The 17,790-nt window shown below is 34.7% G+C and overlaps 1 protein-coding gene across 1 annotated transcript; it reads right to left on the reverse strand.

Moving 5' to 3' along the window:
- Positions 1 to 2,686: 2,686 nt before the first annotated feature.
- Positions 2,687 to 15,755, reverse strand: LOC107839859 (regulator of nonsense transcripts UPF3). The gene is made up of 13 exons (XM_016683498.2): positions 15,385 to 15,755; positions 11,267 to 11,373; positions 10,978 to 11,073; positions 10,792 to 10,890; positions 10,566 to 10,645; positions 9,131 to 9,244; positions 8,646 to 8,790; positions 6,399 to 6,466; positions 5,024 to 5,387; positions 4,650 to 4,748; positions 4,417 to 4,523; positions 4,261 to 4,313; positions 2,687 to 3,445 (listed from the first exon to the last, which is right to left on the reverse strand). Exons 1-12 carry the CDS (start codon positions 15,522 to 15,524, stop codon positions 4,275 to 4,277), a joined length of 1,458 nt encoding a protein of 485 aa, XP_016538984.2. The 5' UTR covers positions 15,525 to 15,755; the 3' UTR covers positions 2,687 to 3,445; positions 4,261 to 4,274.
- Between the last annotated feature and the right edge of the window lie 2,035 nt (positions 15,756 to 17,790).

Raw genomic sequence — 17,790 nt, forward strand, 5'->3', positions numbered from 1 at the left:
TAGATTTTAATAAATACGAGAAAAATGAGCTCATAGACTCTCTCAAGTCTTTAATTAAAAAAAGGATACAAGTGGACCCCACAATATTATTAAGTTAAAAGAAATAAAGTCGCTTAAATCAACTTGTACAGTTGTTCGACAACTGCATTAGTTGTCTAAACAACTATCAAAGTTGTCGAACAACTTTGCACAGTTGTCGAACAACTTTGATAGTTATTGAGATAATTTTTATAATTGTTGAGACAACCTCTTTACTTATTGGACAACAAATTTTTATCAGTTTTTTTTCAAGTTTTTCTAAAAAAATTGTAGAAATTATTAACTATTTTATCAATACAAATTTTATCTTTTTTCAATTGATAATGAACTTCATAACTCTATTTTTTTGTCATCCAATTTATCGACAATTTCCTCCTAAAAATTTAAGTGGGGATATCAAAAGAAATTTTCTTTTTTATTTTTTATTTTTAAGAATGAAAAATAAAATTTTGCAAAGTGCATAAAATTATAAAATGTGAAAAGGTATTATGGTAAACAAATAATTGTTTTTAAGAAAATAACAACCATGTCATTTTGAATACATCAAATCAAATATTAAATAATTAATTCCAGCATAACTAATCCCAACATTACTTATCACGTATTACTAATACACCCTATTCAATACTATCTTATACACTCTATCAAACGACCCCTAAATAAATTTAATTATTTCTCAAGGTTACATGTACTCCCTCCGTCTCAAATTATGTGTCGACATTTTCTTTTTGATCTGTCCCAAAAAGAATGTTGTCTTTCTTTATTTGGTAAGTTTTTAAAAATACAATTACAATTTTACTCTTAGTGGTCCCACTTGATTTTAAATATTATTACTCCTTTTTTTATTTATTTTTTAATTAAAAATAGTCCCACTTGATTTTAAATGATATTACTCCCTTTTTTAAGAAGGATAATTTTGTAACTTTAACAAAATTAATATTTATTTTTTAAATATCGTATCCGATTAAATAGTGACACATAATTTGAGACGAAGGAAGTATAAATGATTAGTAAAATGTAGCATTTGATTAGAAAAAGTGTGATAGAAAATGATAATAAAAAAGCACGAGTTTGACAATTTCTGCATGAAGGGATCAGTCCAATTTTAATTTGGAATTTTTCGTACAATAGTTTATTGGTTCTCTAATCATCTTACCCTACATGTGCTTGAATATTTTAGTCTTTCTTTTTTCTAAAAGGCTACTTTTCTTTCATTTCTATGTCATATGAACAGTACTTTTGAATATATAGTACGAATGGAAAAAGTTTATTCTCTCTTTGTACGAGTAATTTACAATTATTTTATGACGGTCTTATATATGAAATCATCTCATTTGGTTAGTAAATATCTCCACTAATTTGTTTCAACCCAAAAATTTAAAAAGCAAACCATAACATAGATTGGTCCCTCTAAATGAAGGACCTATATACTTCTTGTGTGTGTAATTATTTGGTATGAGCTACTCCGATTAATCCAAACTTGCACAGCATAGAAAGAACTTTAAACTTCTAGGGATTTCTTTATTTTCATATTTCGAATCAGAAATTTTTAGTCAACCACGGTGTTTGATGATAGTCAATTATTTGACCTATACCTATTCTCATGGTAATTGGAAAAAATGTCCCAACTTATTTTTTATGTAAAAGAAAAGGCAGTGGTCCAAGCAAAAGGTGCATGCGGCCAAAGAGCAAGCTTTTCAACAATCATAAAAAAGCAAGAGAAAAAGTGAAGGCAAAAGCATACCAAATCTTATGGTCCTAGAGGGTGGTGACCCTAAAATCCACAATCATCTTTTTCTAGTTCTGAGCACACAACAAAACACACCAAAAGATCATTCAACTATATATGTTCCAATTATACCCGTAACGAATGAGTGGATTGAGTTGAATTTGAATAGGTAAAAATGAGTTGAATTAATAAACATACAGATTAAGTTATTGGATTGAAGTAGACTAAAATACAAGTCGTAAGTTATTGGATTGAAGTAGACTAAAATACAAGTCGTAACCCAACCCACGCAAATCTTACCAAGTTCTAATTCTTTATTTGTTCTTTTATAATTTTTTAGTACCTTATAAATTTTTATTTTTTTTTGTATAACTATTTATAATATATCAAATAAAACATACTTTTTAAAACAAAATTTCAGATGAATCAATTTGACCTACACATATAAACCGAAACTTTGATGGGTTGAAATAGTAGCTAATTATATAAACCGAAACTTTGATGGGTTGAAATAGACTAAGCTAATAAATGAACAGATTAATAATCAGCCCAACTTGAACAAATTAGACTGGTCATAATTTCATGAACTAATTTTACCATATCCGGTTCTAAATCATCAATTATATCGGGAGTTTCACCATATACAGAATAACCAGAACCACACCTAAAAACCCTTTGGATAATATAATCATATTCACGTTAACAACATATTCAGTATAATTTCAAAAGCGAAATTTAGGGACGGTGGTGCGTGCATAGCCTTGCCTCTTACCTTACGAAGGTAAAAGAGGCAAGTTGGCATGAATGTTACTCTCCTATAGCATTCATTTCAAATCAGAATCCAGTGTCTGCTGGAAACTTGATTTTCAGCAAAGAACTAGGGTGCTCTATTTGCTAGGAGAGGAAACAGACAAGAGGAAAGAAAACCCAGAGAAATACAACAAAGATGAACATCTGCAACCGTACACACATAAATGAAGTATCGGTTTTTTTGACAGTTAGACAAGATGCTCTTTCATTTCAGCAACAAACCTTACACTAGCAACCCCTCTCCCTCCCCTCCCTTTGTCCAGACAAAAAAACAAGTGACTATCACTTTGAATCCACCAGTTCAATGCTTTGGCAATACCGCCTGCTTAGACGACTATAATAGACCTCCACAAAGATAGCAGCATACTCCAAGCTTTCCTTCTTTGACAATCTCCAACCAGCGGAGACTAGAACTAACGTAGTGCTATCAGCATTCATATGTATGGGATTAATGGGTGCACTTCACACAATTCCACATTTGTATTTACAGTCAACAAAGGAAATCTTCCATCTACAGAACTATATTATTTGATAATGAGCCGATCACAGGAACAAGGATACCCACAGCTTCGACAAAAAGACTTCATAAGGTACCCCAGCTGAAAATTGTGGTGTATATGTGTCACTGACACGACTTTCTTCCTTCTTGCTCCTACTCCAGCCATCTTCGATTTAGTAAGTTCAAGGCTACTTTAGCAGTATATACCAGTTTTTATATCATCCTGGTAAGTCAAAATTTCCATTAAGGTCTTCAAATCCTTCTTCATCTTTGCTCCGTCAACTTTGCTCATACATGATGTGTCTAGCAAAGACAAAGCTCCAGCTACTAGACATGCACACCTAATATGGTAAAAACCAAGTATTTCACTGCAGAAAGAACCAGATAACACAGTTGAAGACTCCACCAAAAGAAGAGTTTCATAGTTGATTTCTTAATAAAACTTTCAGTAAGATGGATTACAGCACAATCGGGAAAACTAAACCCAGCAGATAAAGACCCAGTAAAAATCCGAATTATCCACAAGTAGCATTAACTAATAACTCTGTCTATGCTCCAGGGCGCATCTGCCAAACACTAGGAGACTACAATAAGCAAAAAGGAACCCGGATCATAAGTGGAAAGAGTATCGTAAGTGATACTTCAACTGATGCTACAAGCCAGGACCTCACTGTACACTTAACTTATCGATGAGTGCAAGGGAGAAATTGATCACTAGATTATATTACCTGTAAGGCTTCACCAGCAAGCCTTAAAACACACAAACACCCTTTAATCTACAAATATGATACTGCCAAAAACTTGGAGAAAATGAGAAAAATGAAGGCAGTAATCGCCTAAGAGTCCACAATGTTTTGAATCAATTATAACCTGCTAGATTGCACTCATCCAAAAAGAAATAGGCCAGGCTTTTACCACCTTCACACTTTTAAGAAAAACGAAAATAAGTTGATAATAAAGTATATCCCTGTCCCACTCCTACATTCAAATGAACAAATGCTGTTGTAGTCGATAACACTTTGATTCCAATCACTTATTCTGGTAGTCGATAACACTTTGATGCCAATCATTTATTCATCTGTTCGCATTTTCTTGGATATATCGAACATTTTCATGCAATATCATGGAAATGAAAGCCATAAGTGCTTGGAGACAAAAAGGAACAGCCAACTTTAAAGCTTACCGTTAGAGACAAAACTAAGTACCAGAACTTGACTTTTGGACCCACACTTGTTTCTGCATTAAATTCATATAACCCATGTGAGCAAATTAGTTAACACATGAAAGGAGAATACATCTGCATAAACAAAATATGAAATATTGTATACAAAAAGCACACCTCATGGGCACCATAGCTAGAAGGACCTCCCTTTCTTAAGGGTTTTCCTTCTCCTACTGAAATTCCATCGTCCCTCATACCACGACGACCACCATGTTTATAAGTACCTACCATCAAATAATAAAAAAGTAATCAAACAAGTCCCAGTGATGAAAAGAGGGAAAAGAATATTGAGCATAACACTACACAAATAGCAAAGAATCACAGTTCCATGAACCATAAACAAAACTAACCATTGTCAAAAGAAGAATGAGAATTACGCCCACTTCCCATGGGTCTGAACTCCCCACCACGAGCATTTGCAAGACCATGTTTGGTTTCACTTCGACTTCCTAAAGAAATAGAAGAAAACAGAAAGATTTTTTCCCAAAAGAAAAGATTAGGGAGAGTCGGAAAGGAAAACTCAATAAACTCAAATCCTTGATAAACACGAAAATTTGTCAATTTTAATAAAGAGATGCAAAAAAATGTCAAATCTCTATCCTGCTTGAAATGAGAGATGAAAAAATAGAAGCAGAAAAGTCCCCTTACAACCAGAATATTTAAAAGATCTAGCATCTGGCAAAAGGTCAAAAATACTAAACATGATTGATACTAATGAACAAACCTTCAACAAAATCCGGCACTTCGGAAGATTGAGAGGCAGATGAAGATAAAGATTCATTACTAGCTTGTAAGCTATCAGAACGACGAAGAGGAGTCCAAACACCACGATCAGGCCTATCCCTGATCCTAGTACGTTTTTCATGCTTCTCAGTGTGAGCAACATGCAAATCAGTTCCAAGAACCTTATCTTCATTAGTTCCATTAGTTTCTCTCTGAAACAACTGCACACTTGGTGGCCTAGGAGGTTTTTGGTCCTTATCCTTGCTGTGTTTTTCTTGTTGGGATGCAGATGGAGCCTGATTTTGATGTGCATCCTTGAGTAGAATACTTCTAATGATCCTTCCACTTGCCTCACGACGCTGGTTCTGTTTCAAAGCAAATGAAGTTATTGTAATAGATAGGTGTCACATTCTTCTGAATAAATGGACCACTAGAAACCTATGCACGAACGAAAAGACTGTTAAGTTTAAATTTGCAGAAATATGACAAGAAAATCTCCCAGGAGACCTTTTTGGGGATGAACTGAATCAATCATATCGATTAATACCAAGTTGGTGTTAGGTATATTTAAGTGGTGGGTACAAATAGTCGTTACACATCAAATGAAATAAATAACCTATCTACACAACAAGAGATCCCCCTCTACGTCAGAAAACAGCTAAAATAACAGAAATTTTGACCTTTAGTAGTGACCGTTAAATAAGATTATTAGCACAAAGTAGCTAGACATAAGCTTGGGGGGGTTTGGGGGGGGGACCTAGACAACCACCTTGTTTTTGTCAAGGTGAGCAAGATTATCCTGTCACATGCATTACAGCATTAAATTATTACACAATCGTGTCGAACAGTATTACAGCACAGACATCAATGTTTCTATTTACCAAAACAGCCTTACAGTGGCTTAAAGGTAAATAATTGCAGACTAGATCACCTAATAGGGTTTGATGGACCAACTTACATGCACAGAAATGTTTCCAAAGATCCTAATAACATCTGTCAGGAAGTCTGGGTGTCAAGAATATGAGGGATGATCTGGGCTGGCTAATCAAAAGAGATTAGCAACAATGATCTGCACCTACATGTCTCTCACTTCCAGAGCTAATGAAAGTAAATGGTGATTCCCAACTCAAGCCACACAGGAACTAATTTCATTTTCAGCATGCAACAATGATCTTCACCTACATGTCTCTCACTTCCAGAGCTTATGAAAGTAAATGGTAATTCCCCAAACCCAAGAGACACAGGAGCTAATTTCATTTTCAGCACCCCATCCACCCCCAACACACACACACACACACAAAAAAAAAAAAAGGAGTTATAACCAAACATAAATAGCTTGTAACCCAAAAATGCAGTCTGTAGAGGGTAAAGCTTACATTAGGATTTTCTTTTTCCTTTCCCTTCAACAGCAGGATTTTCTTCTTCCCAACTTCAGCAGCTCCGCCTGGAACAAAATTAAGATGATCTGAGACATTTTAAACAGCATACAAAAATAACTGTCAAGAATGGGAAGGAAAGGAGGTCAACTAGATTCAATTCAAAAGCTACAAGCCACCTAGATTAGAATATATTCAGAGACAGATCGAGCTAGTATCATAGATAAAAATGGCATAAGGCATACGGAAGGGTCAAGACAAGATATCACACAGACCCCAACGAAACACATCATGTCTTCCACTTGGTAAGTCAATTTAATCAAAAACTAGCCATCCCTTGAACAATTTTCAGAGCACACATGCTGATCGATCAATATCATAAATTACAAAATAAAAGATTGATTGTTCATGATAGCATACATGGTGGCATAGCATACCTCCATTAAAGGTTGTTGGGCTTAAATGGAAAATGTTGACGAGTGGGCTAGGTGCTACACATATTTTATGGTCCAAATCCAAGAGAAGGGTGATTAGGGCCACATGGGCCCAAGAGAAGGGATCCACATGGAGCCCAAGATGAGCCGAAAAATCAAGCCCAAAAGGCTCAAATTCTCAGTGCACATGGGCTGATCATTCACCCCCAAACTGCTGAAAGTGATGTGTGGTTTTGGAGGAAATTTGTTAGCTTTCCCTTATTTTGTTAGGAGAACATGGTCTATTACCCCCAACCTTTAATCGAAATCCCAACTACACACTCAACCTTTAAAGGTGATCTATTACCCTCCTAAACTTATTTTTACCGAATTTATTACCCCCTCAGTTGCTGATGTGTCAACAGACGTGACTACACTGCCTATGAGCGCGTCAGCTGAGTCCATTTCACTTAAAATTCTTTATTTTTTGATTTCCACATCATTATTTTTAATAATATAATAAATATTTTAATTATTACTTTTTCTTAATGAATTATAATTGCCACATCATGTCTTATTCTTCTTCTCTTTTTTCAAAACAAAAATTCAAGAACTCATTAATGGAGTTCTTCTTCTTTCTCATCTCCAAATTCTCATTAATGGTGTTTTTTGATAATTTGAAAAATGTTATTACCGAAACCAAGAAACACTTGAACTAAGGAAACAATAAGATTTCTCCGATTAATGAATTCTTGAATGAGGAATATGAGGAACTCCGATTCAAAAAACTTGCAAAATTTCAAGAACTTCAATTTCCTCTCTTTTTGCTTAAGATCGCCATTAATGACGAGTTTAAAGCTTTGAATTTCCACAATGCCATGTATAATTTCCAACATAACCCACGTATAATTTTCAACCCATTTCTCCAATTTTCTCTATTTTTGCTCAAGATCCGCCATTAATGGTGAGCTCAAAGCTTTGAATTTTCACAATGGGGAAGAATTCGCCATTAATGGCGATCTTGAGAAAAAAGAGATGAAAAGCTTTGAGGAGCATTTATCCGCCATTACACACTCATTAATCCGCTATTTATTTCCCCAACAATTCTTTTTTTAACCCAAGAAGATGAAATTGAGTTGAAGAAGAAAATGTAGCAAAATGGGAAAGGGGAAGAAAAAGGGAAATAATAATGTTTAATAATTAATTTTTTTAGAGTTAAAAAAATAAAAAGACGTGGCAATGACGTGGCAGCGCGTGCATCACACCACATGCCAAAATGACTGGTTGTCAGTTTTCGAGGGGGTAATAATTCCACTTTAAAATAGTTCAGGGGGGTAATAATTCCATTTTAAAATAGTTCAGGAGGGTCATAGGACCTCAGCAAAGTATAAGTGTGTAGTTGGGATTTGGGGTAAAGGTTGGAGGGGCTTTGACCATTTTCTCTTTTGTTAGGGAAGAAATTTGGTATTAATTTTATATGCTTTCCTAGTTTAATAGTTTCCTAGTTGGCTCTTTACTATTTATTATTTGTATGAAGTAGGATTCAAATCTCTTCACTATTTATTATTTGTATGAAGTAGGATTCAAATCTCATGCTATTTGGATAGTCTTCCCTTACATATAAGGGTGGGTTTTGTTATTTTAAGAAAAGAACATTATGACTAATATTATTTGCGAGATTTCTCTTCTTTTACACCCTTTTTTATGGTGACTATGGACTTATATGACGAAGATGTTATATATGAAGCTCCATTTGCACCACGTTGCAAATTGCATGAATATAAATGACAATAATGATCTCTTTATACAACTGACGACTAAAGTGTAGGCATACCAGCTTCCTCTTCAACTGCATTAGCCACAGATCCAGGAGCAGATATACCAGACTTCTCAACACGCTGCTGATCATCACGTTTTGGAGCTAGAATATACGTTTTGTCTTTGTCACTCCCAGCCTTAGAACTATCTCGCAGAACATACTGTATGATCAGACAGTTCCATAAGTGACTAGAAAAGAAGTGACACTAACCACATGTCCATCAAAAGAAACATCCCCCGAGTAAAAGTTACTGTCCACATCATAGTTGAAAATATAAAGACAGACATGCATACATCAGCATTAGTATCATACCAAGAATAATCCAAAAAAAAAGAATCAGCATTAGTATCACACCAAGAATAATCCAAAAAAAAAAGAATATCTCCAATCAATTATTAGAGAAGATCAAATGCAGAGGATATTAGCATGAAATAGATAGATAGATCTAATATCAGGAGTATCAACTGCAAAAATGTCCGATTGGAACATGACACCCTTACCATGGTAGTGGAAGCCCTTCTTTTTTCAGAGCTCCGTTTAGATGAACTTGAGCTAGGACTTCCTGAGGATGTGCCACTCGTTCTTCTGGTTGGTCTCCCATTAGATATAGATTTCTGTCAAGGACCAGGGATACAAACTTAGTACTAGTCCGTTAAACTTGGAGGAAAATACTTCAAATCATGAGCGATAACATCATCGTTTTTGATGAATAAAAATAGACTGTATGCTATTACCTAGCCAGTGTAAAACATGGTTCATGGAAAAGCTCATTGTCAACAGATTCAGTCTGCTCACAGAAATGCTGGAGCTCTTACCATCTATTCTCACAATAAATTAATCTAGAGTGAATTTTGTCACAAGTTTCTGTACTTAGTCCAGTTATCAGTATACTTCTGAGCCCTGTACCTAACCATGTTACATTTTAAGCATATCTACGTAACATACATAATAAATTCTTCAATCTCTACCATATTACATTTTAAGCATATCTAGGTGCCATACATAATAAATTCTTCAATCTCAGACACTTGATTTGCTCAGATTTATTAAATGTCGTTACAAGGTACGAAATGGAAGACTGACCCAGCAACTTCAGAAAGAAAGGGGCCTTATCCTAATTTTCAATAGCTATTTGATGCATGTCAAGGGTCCCACGAGTGAATATCCCCCCCTGCTATCAGCAACTTGCTCGTCATTTTGCCATCCTCGCACATTTATTTATGCTCAAAACTTATGCTGCTTGTGACCCCTTTTCTTTCATCTTTTTTTAAAATTAATAAGTGAAAAGAATGGGTTCTAATCACATTCAGCATAAGTTTTTTACAGTGAATTATGAACCACCGCCAACGGTGTGAATGAATGATAAATTGCTTGTTACCTAACATAACCTCCATTTGCAAGAAAATACTACTGATGTTCGTCGCTTACGAAAGAAATTGAAAGGAGATCACAAATTAGGTTACATATTCATGCTTTTCTCCAAGAAAGTAATTAATCCTCAGGTAGCATATGATATTAAATTGCAAGCTTCTTAAGACTCCCTTGGGGCACTGATCTCATGACGGAAGCCAAAATATAGAATGAAAGAGGAGGCGCAGTATGATAATTCATGGCAGAATGAGGAAATGTATTTCCTGTTCCTCACGTGGTCATGTTATACAGAGACAGAAAGCAGGAGCACTCTAATCCATAGAAGACCAATTTATTCCCTCCTTTCTAATTAAGGGAAGAGGAAAGCATCCATTAAAAAAAAACGACTAAAAAATGAAGGTGTACCCTGAGCCAGCAGAATCCTACTCAGGCAGACTTGGGGGAAGGTGAATGTACACACACACACACACACACACACACAGAGGGTGGGGGTGAGGGAGGAGAGGCGAGAGGAAGCAAATGAAAATCCACAAAGTAAAAATTTCATAACAGGAAATCTCCTACCCGAACTCCACTCTTGGCAGCCCTTTTCTGACGTATGTAATCCATCAAAGGAGTAACTATAGGAGCATCCTTTGCAGAACCTAAAAAACAAAGAACAAGTGGAACTTAAATACAGAACATGCAATCCACCTTCATAGTTTGCTATTCTACATCTCTCATTTGACAGCTTAAATCTTAGTTTGATGCAGGAGGACAGCATATGCATTCTGTAAATATTTAAACTAACCAGCTCGTTCAGCTTCCTTTCTTTCCAACTGTATTTCTGCACTTGGAAGATTCTCAACAGGCTTTGAGATAAATTCAAGGAACTCCAGATAATCAGGATCTACAAGGGCATCATTTAACTTAACCATGAGTGCAGACTAGAGGAGAAAGCGGTAGGTCAGATCCAATCAGCACATTGATTTAGTACCTTTCAAGATGGTCCCTTCGCGGCCATCTTTCTTGGACCAGTTTTTTGGAACACGCTGTGATGGAGCATACTCAACAATAGCTTTGAACTGAGTGCCTGGTATAGACATACGCTATGGTAAGAAAAATATTGGCCAGGACCCAGATAGAGCAAGGGCCAAATTTTCTTGTTACAATTAACAGGATTCAAAAATCTTTAATCCTGTGGCAAAATGTTGGAGTGAATTTTAAAACAATTTTAAATATCACCTGCAACAGAGGAACACCGAATTAGGCCAATTTTTTTTTACCTTTCTCATTTACGAAAACGTGTCCATCAAAGAACTCTGCAAACTCGATAACATCTTCTGGCCTCTTAAAGTCAATATAGGCTCTTGAATAAGTTTGATGCTTCTGGCTGCAGGAGAAAATTTGAAGCAAAGGAAACTTTAAGGGACACTGACCTTGAAAAAGAGGTAAACTTGTGACGACCAAAAGCATATTAAGTTCGTGTTATGCACAGACCACGCTGACACAATTATTTTTCAAAAAATGCGACACAGCTAAATAATCTTACCAACAGAGTAAATAATAAAGAAAAAAGAAAAACGGACATAAAGATTAACAAAATAAAATCCATCAAGGCATTGATCCAACTGAAACTTCACTGAGTGGCAAACTAGGATAAGGAATCTATATATTAATATGCGTACTATCAGTTATCAAAAAAGTGCATGTACCATGTAGATAAGTTGAACACAAATATGCAAATTTAAAACTACCTAGTCGTTCAAAGGATATCAAACCATTACTGCTTAACTATAATAAGAAAATCTTGCAGGATTCTACAAAACACATGAATATTCTACAAAACGCATGGCGCAGAGACTTTTTGGGACTTTGAGATTTAGAAGGCATTTCCATGATTGGGAGGTGACCGAGCTCCAAAGGTTGATGGCCATCCTTCATAGGCAAGTCAATTTGGAGGGTGAACCTGATGCTTCGTGGTGGGGTTTGAGGAACAACGGAGTTTTCTCTGTTAAATCTTTCTATGAAAAACTCCTAATTAGGGAGGAGGTTATGTTTCCATGTGATGCAATTTGCATAGCGTTGGTGCTGAGGAAAGTTTGTTTTGTCTCTTGGCTAGCATCAGGAAGGGTGATTTTGATGGCAGAAAATCTTAGAAAGCATAAGGTTGATTGAGTCAGTTGGTGTTACATGTGTAAGGAGACAGGGGAAGAAGTGGATCATCTTCTCATACACCGTATCTTTATCATGAGATTATGGTGGGATATGCTTCGGTGGTTCGCAGTTTCTTGGTTTATGCCAAAATCTGTGAAATCTAATGTTTTGTTGGAGAAGCGGAATAGGAGGATAAGGCGTAAGGCACGGAATTTAGTCCCTCTTGCATTGGATGTGGGGTTATTTGGAATGAGAGAAATAAGATGGCTTTTGAGTGGGTAGAGTCGAGTATTTCCTCAAGTGTGGAATAGCCTTCGGTCTCTTATTTTCTTTTGGTGCACCCATAAAATCCCTAATTGTATAGAAGAATAGGTGGACTTGGTAGAGAATTAGATTTTGTGGATTCTACATTTTGTGTTTTTCCTTTGTATAGGGCCAACTCGGCCTTGTTTATAAACGAAATACACTTATCAAAAATAAATAAATGAATAAATATGACGTACCAATAAATGGAGAAAATTAATCCCCTAACAGCGTTTTTTAAGATGTTAAGCATGCATTGATCTGGATAAGAAATTAGAGGTTTTTTAGCAATCCAAAGCAACTTCAAGCATTCAATACGTCTTAAAGATCGCCTTCCAAGTCTCATTTGTATAGTTAATAGCGCTGGTAAAATAGACTAATAAAGGTCCTCTGGACCAAACGTGACCAAGATAAGAATTAAATACTCCACGCTACGGATATTATATTAGGACAAAAGCAGTTGCTGGCATGGCACCCCTTCTGCACAAATGGCAGTATAATCTAGCTCAACATTCTCTTTCGAACAGCACCTCATCAATTATTTTTTTTGTGACTAATTTCACGGGATACTCGTCACCTCCCACCCACAATAGGTACCGGGTAACTCTATCCACCAAGCTAGAACAAATGGAAAGAAATCGTGCAATGTTTTTGTATGGATCCTTTCATCGAGCACCAGTTCTTTTACATAGAAAGGTGTTTGCTGGGGTTTGAAGACCACTAGGCGACACCCTTGGGTGCAACACTATTTATTTGTAATCAAAACAATGAAGGTGAGATCACCCTTTATTGATAAAACGGAAAAGGGTCAAAATTACCCCTAACGCATGAAAAATGGCTCACAAATACTCTCCGTCCACCTATTGGTCTAAATACACCCCTAACCTATTATTTTGTCTCAAGAACACCCCTCAAACCAACACCCTAAACTATAACTATTTTGTTAGTTATAACCCAAGACTCCAAAATTATCATGTTAAATTACATTAACTAATCTCAATCGCCAACCTCCCCCAACTTTAATATATAATTTCATACCCGCAGGATGGATTATTTGCCAAAACTAGAGACACTAAAAGGTACTCTCAAGCTAAGCAGCCAGCACGTAAACTTTTGAAGAATTACCCCAGCTTTTGGTTCAAAGAATTCAAACTTAAACAGTAATCATATCCAAATTTTGGCTGGGTTATTTCGAACAGTGATGCCAGAAAAACAAGAGAACCGCCTTGGAAAAACGCAGCAAAACTTTTACCGGAAGAGAACAGTTATTGCCGTAATGATTTCACGTTAAATTAAGCAAAGAAAAATGTTCAACTGGAACCATGGGTTAGGTTAAAAGAAACGGTTCAGAGGGTTTGGATTAGAAAGTGGGTGGATTTAATTTTTTAATAAAATAATACATGTGGCAAATCATAATAAGCCATGTGCCTTATTAAAATTGAGAAAACAAAAAAAGTCAGATTTAGGATGTTAGTTTGAGGGGTATTCTTGAGACAAAATAATAGGTTGGAGGTATTTTTAGCTAAGTTGTGCAAACTCTTCACTTCCGATGCCGCACCCGTGTCGGATTCTCCAAAAATACACTACTTTTGGAGAATACGACACGCACCCGCTGACATTTTTGAAGAGTCTGAGCAATTTTTAGACCAATAGGTGGATGTGGGTAGAGGGTATTTGTGAGCCATTTTTCAAATGTTGGGGTATTTTTGGCCAATTTCCACTGATAAAACATTCAACCCCTCTTTCAAGCAAATTTGGGAAGGGCATACCATTCAGAAGAAAATGAGGTAGCAAGATAAAATCAAAGATAAGAGACTTTAAATATGCTTTCAACAAAGTGACGGTGGAAATCTATAGTTCAGCATTTTCTTCCAGACAGCACCGCACAGTTAGTATTTCTGACATCTGACTAAGTCTAGCAAGTCACTGCAGTAAAGATGATCCTATTCTGCAAAACCATTCAATTCCATGTAAAACTTGGAAAAAAAAGATATACCATCCAACAAAAAATCTCCAACTGAGAAGGACTGCAGTAAATGAGAGCTAGGACAGAAACATATATTTTGGTTAGTTTTCTAGATAAGAAGATCAATTTGATGAATTAATTTCCAGAAAACCCAAAAGTACACGCATCCGAAGAAAACAAAATAAGGAAAGAATAGACTGGATTTTCTTCAAGATGCGGCACACCGTTCATTAACTCTAACAAAGATACCTATACAAGCCAAGGCAATAAAAGCTATCACCTTATCCGGATAAACTACTCAATTCATTTGTACTAATTTGCTAAAAGTTCTACCATTCAAGGAGATCACAAAATAACGAGGAGCATTAAAGAAGGGAGAATGCGAACAAAATCATAGGTACAGGTAAATCAATCCAAAAGACCCCCGGGTCTCTAACCAAAGAAAACTAGCTAGGAAAGAATGATAGTACAATACGGACAAACTACACCGACAACAATCTCATTTGAGACCATGCTCTTTTCATGCAAACAAAAGGGGAGGGGATAATTCATCTCCCCAAGCACAACCACCTTTTAACAGAATACCCGGTGTTTGCGTAACCATTTCTTCCAAAACCTCATCTGTCTCTCGAAATATAAACAGGACAGCCAAACCCCAAACTGCAAATAACCAATCAATCAGTGACACTACTGACAACCCTTGGTGCGGTAATTTGTCAATAATATCCAATCTAATCTACTCAAAATCTTCTATCAAAATCCCAAGTGCTCACACTTCTTCAAAATCTTTGATTTTTTTCTCCTGTATCTGCGTTGGGTTATTATTAACTACACAATCTTAATCAGTCCCAATAACTATGCAAAAGTAATTACACAAAATAACAGATAAATCCATACGAAAAAAAAAAACTACAAAATTTATTTAAACGTAACAAACAAAATTACACAAAAAATCTGTGTGAAAATGAAAACCCTAACCTGGACTTGGCAGGTAGAAAAGAGAACCAGTTGTAACGACCAGCAAATCGGGAATCAACTTGTTCAACAAGCGCGGACTCAGAAATTGTCGGCGGCAAGTGCCGCAGCACTACCTTCGACCGATCTAACGGTCCCTTCATACGAACACTTTTTTCCTCCTTTGATTTTTTCTCAAAAAAAAAATAATAATAATTAAAAAAATCAGAAAGTCAGAAATCAAAATTCACATCTTCGGTTACCAATTTCGACGAAAGTCGGAAGCCCTAATTTTTGGAATTTTGATGATGAATATCCATGCATGAGAAAGAAGGAATTTAGAGAGAGAAATATAGGAGGAGGAGTACTATTAACAGAGTGACGAAAGAGGATTTTGGTAAGGACTTTCTGTATTTATATACACACATACGGATACTCGACGCTGCTCTGTTGTCAAAAATACTTTTTTTTTTTTTTTATTCAACTTTAATTTTTACAAAAATTTCTAACTTTGTTTTGTCTAAGATGATTTTGTAGTAATTTAAAAGATTAAAATATTGATTAGCATGTCAATTAAGTATTCAACATTTGTTTCTTAAAAAAAAAGGTAACACATATATATACTTAGTCTCATTTGACCGATATTGAGCCCGGGTACAAACTACATTAACATTTATATTTATAAAGATTTTTTTTTTTATTTTTCATTACTTTGCTCTTTGTTTGTTTTTATGTAATATTATATTAATTAAAAGTAGTTCAATAATTTCTCAATATTTCTAGAATATTAAATTGCATATTCGTTTCAATTTTTTGTCTTATTTTCTTTGTTCATTTTGTTTCAGAAAGAATGTCTCTTTTCTTTCGGGAACTATTTAAGACTATAAGATTAAAAGATATTTTGATTTTTTCTACATATCTTTAGTTTAAAATCAAAAAAAATTTAAAAAAATTATTTCTTTTTAAAATTTCGTACTAAGTCAAAATGAGACAAATAAATTGAAATAAAGGGAGTAAAGGTTTTTATAAGTTAAACAAAAACTTTTTAAAATAAATGCATGCATTAAAACTCTTCTCCTTTTTATTTTACTTAAAAAAATTTAATGAAAGTCCTAAGAATCTCAATTGAGTTTACCTTATATTGAATTAACTTCATTATTTTTTTCTCAAAAATTTATATTGCCTAGCACATTTTTTTAATTATTTAAAAAAAATTGATGCTATAAATTATTGTATGATCACACATCGGTAAAGTTAGTTATAAATAAATATAGTATTTAAATTAAATTATTTATAAATCTAATTCAACAAAATATTTTGTAGAAGTTCCTTCAATTGGTAAAATTATGAGGTTATCGAGACTTCAATTAGGGATAAGAAGACAAAATAGAATTCCTTGTGAGGATTGAAAATTAGGTATTCTCTCTTATTATTATTATTTCCACATAAAAGAACATTACAAAAATTTAAATTTATTTTTTAATTTAATTGGATAAATAAATCTTGTGTGGTGTCACTGTCACCATCACTTTTTCTTATGACTCGTCACTTGTATAACATTTAAAAAACCCATATAATTAATCAAATTTATCAAAATAGTTAAGAATTTGCAAAATCATTAAATCTTCATTTAAGAATAAAATGGGAAAAAAAAATTATGTGAGGACTATGAAAGTTGGAGATCCTCCCTTATATATAGTAGTGAAGACATGACAAACATCTTTTAATTGATGTTTGAGGAGAACACGCTAGTGGAAAAAAATTAATATACGCAACTAAATATCCCCTTTAAAAAAGGCAACCAAAAAAAAAAACACAAAGTAAAAATATATCAATACATTAAGGATAGATTTAGACTTCCAATTACCTATATAAGTTTAGGTTTAAGTTAAAGTTAGATATTTTGGTACTTAATTGTAATTATGTTTGATTGTTGACTGATAATTAAGGATAACTTATAGTTGAGAAAATAAAAACTTGTAGAAAAAACTCAAGATAAATAAAAGTAATGACTCCTCATGCTTGTAAGATATGAGCTTGAGAAAGCTATTTCAATAATATTATTTAAACGTCAACAAAAAACAATGAGTGAATTATTATTTTTTAATTCAAACGATAGTCAGTCTTTAGTAAAATAAGCGAGTGTAACACCCCGATTTGCTGAACCGGAATGCTACACGGTGCTCATGACCCCGAGGGATCACAAGCTAACCCATGACTGATATATGTACTTGTATACTGCAAATCATAATATAATAATGCGGAATACATAGAACTGTAAGGCCATAAGGTTCAACTGAATACAATCATGTGGGTGAAAATACCCAACAACTAAATCTGAACGTAAATCTGAAAGTCTCTAAACTGTCTGAATAAGGAGTTGAAAGAACATGTCTCAAACTAACTCCGTAAAACTGAACTGAAGAATAA

This window comes from Capsicum annuum, chromosome 8 (genome assembly GCF_002878395.1).
Source record: "Capsicum annuum cultivar UCD-10X-F1 chromosome 8, UCD10Xv1.1, whole genome shotgun sequence".
Classification (NCBI taxonomy): Eukaryota; Viridiplantae; Streptophyta; class Magnoliopsida; order Solanales; family Solanaceae; genus Capsicum; species Capsicum annuum.

Bases quoted from the DNA above. Each gene is read 5' to 3' on its own strand.
- LOC107839859 (XM_016683498.2), bottom strand. From the start codon at position 15,524: ATGAAGGGACCGTTAGATCGGTCGAAGGTAGTGCTGCGGCACTTGCCG. The intron at 9,245-10,565 runs GTAGGAGATTTC...GGTCCTTGACAG, and splicing joins CTGCCAAGAGTGGAGTTCGG to AAATCTATATCTAATGGGAG. The intron at 4,524-4,649 runs GTTAGTTTTGTT...ATTTGATGGTAG, and splicing joins TCATTCTTCTTTTGACAATG to GTACTTATAAACATGGTGGT.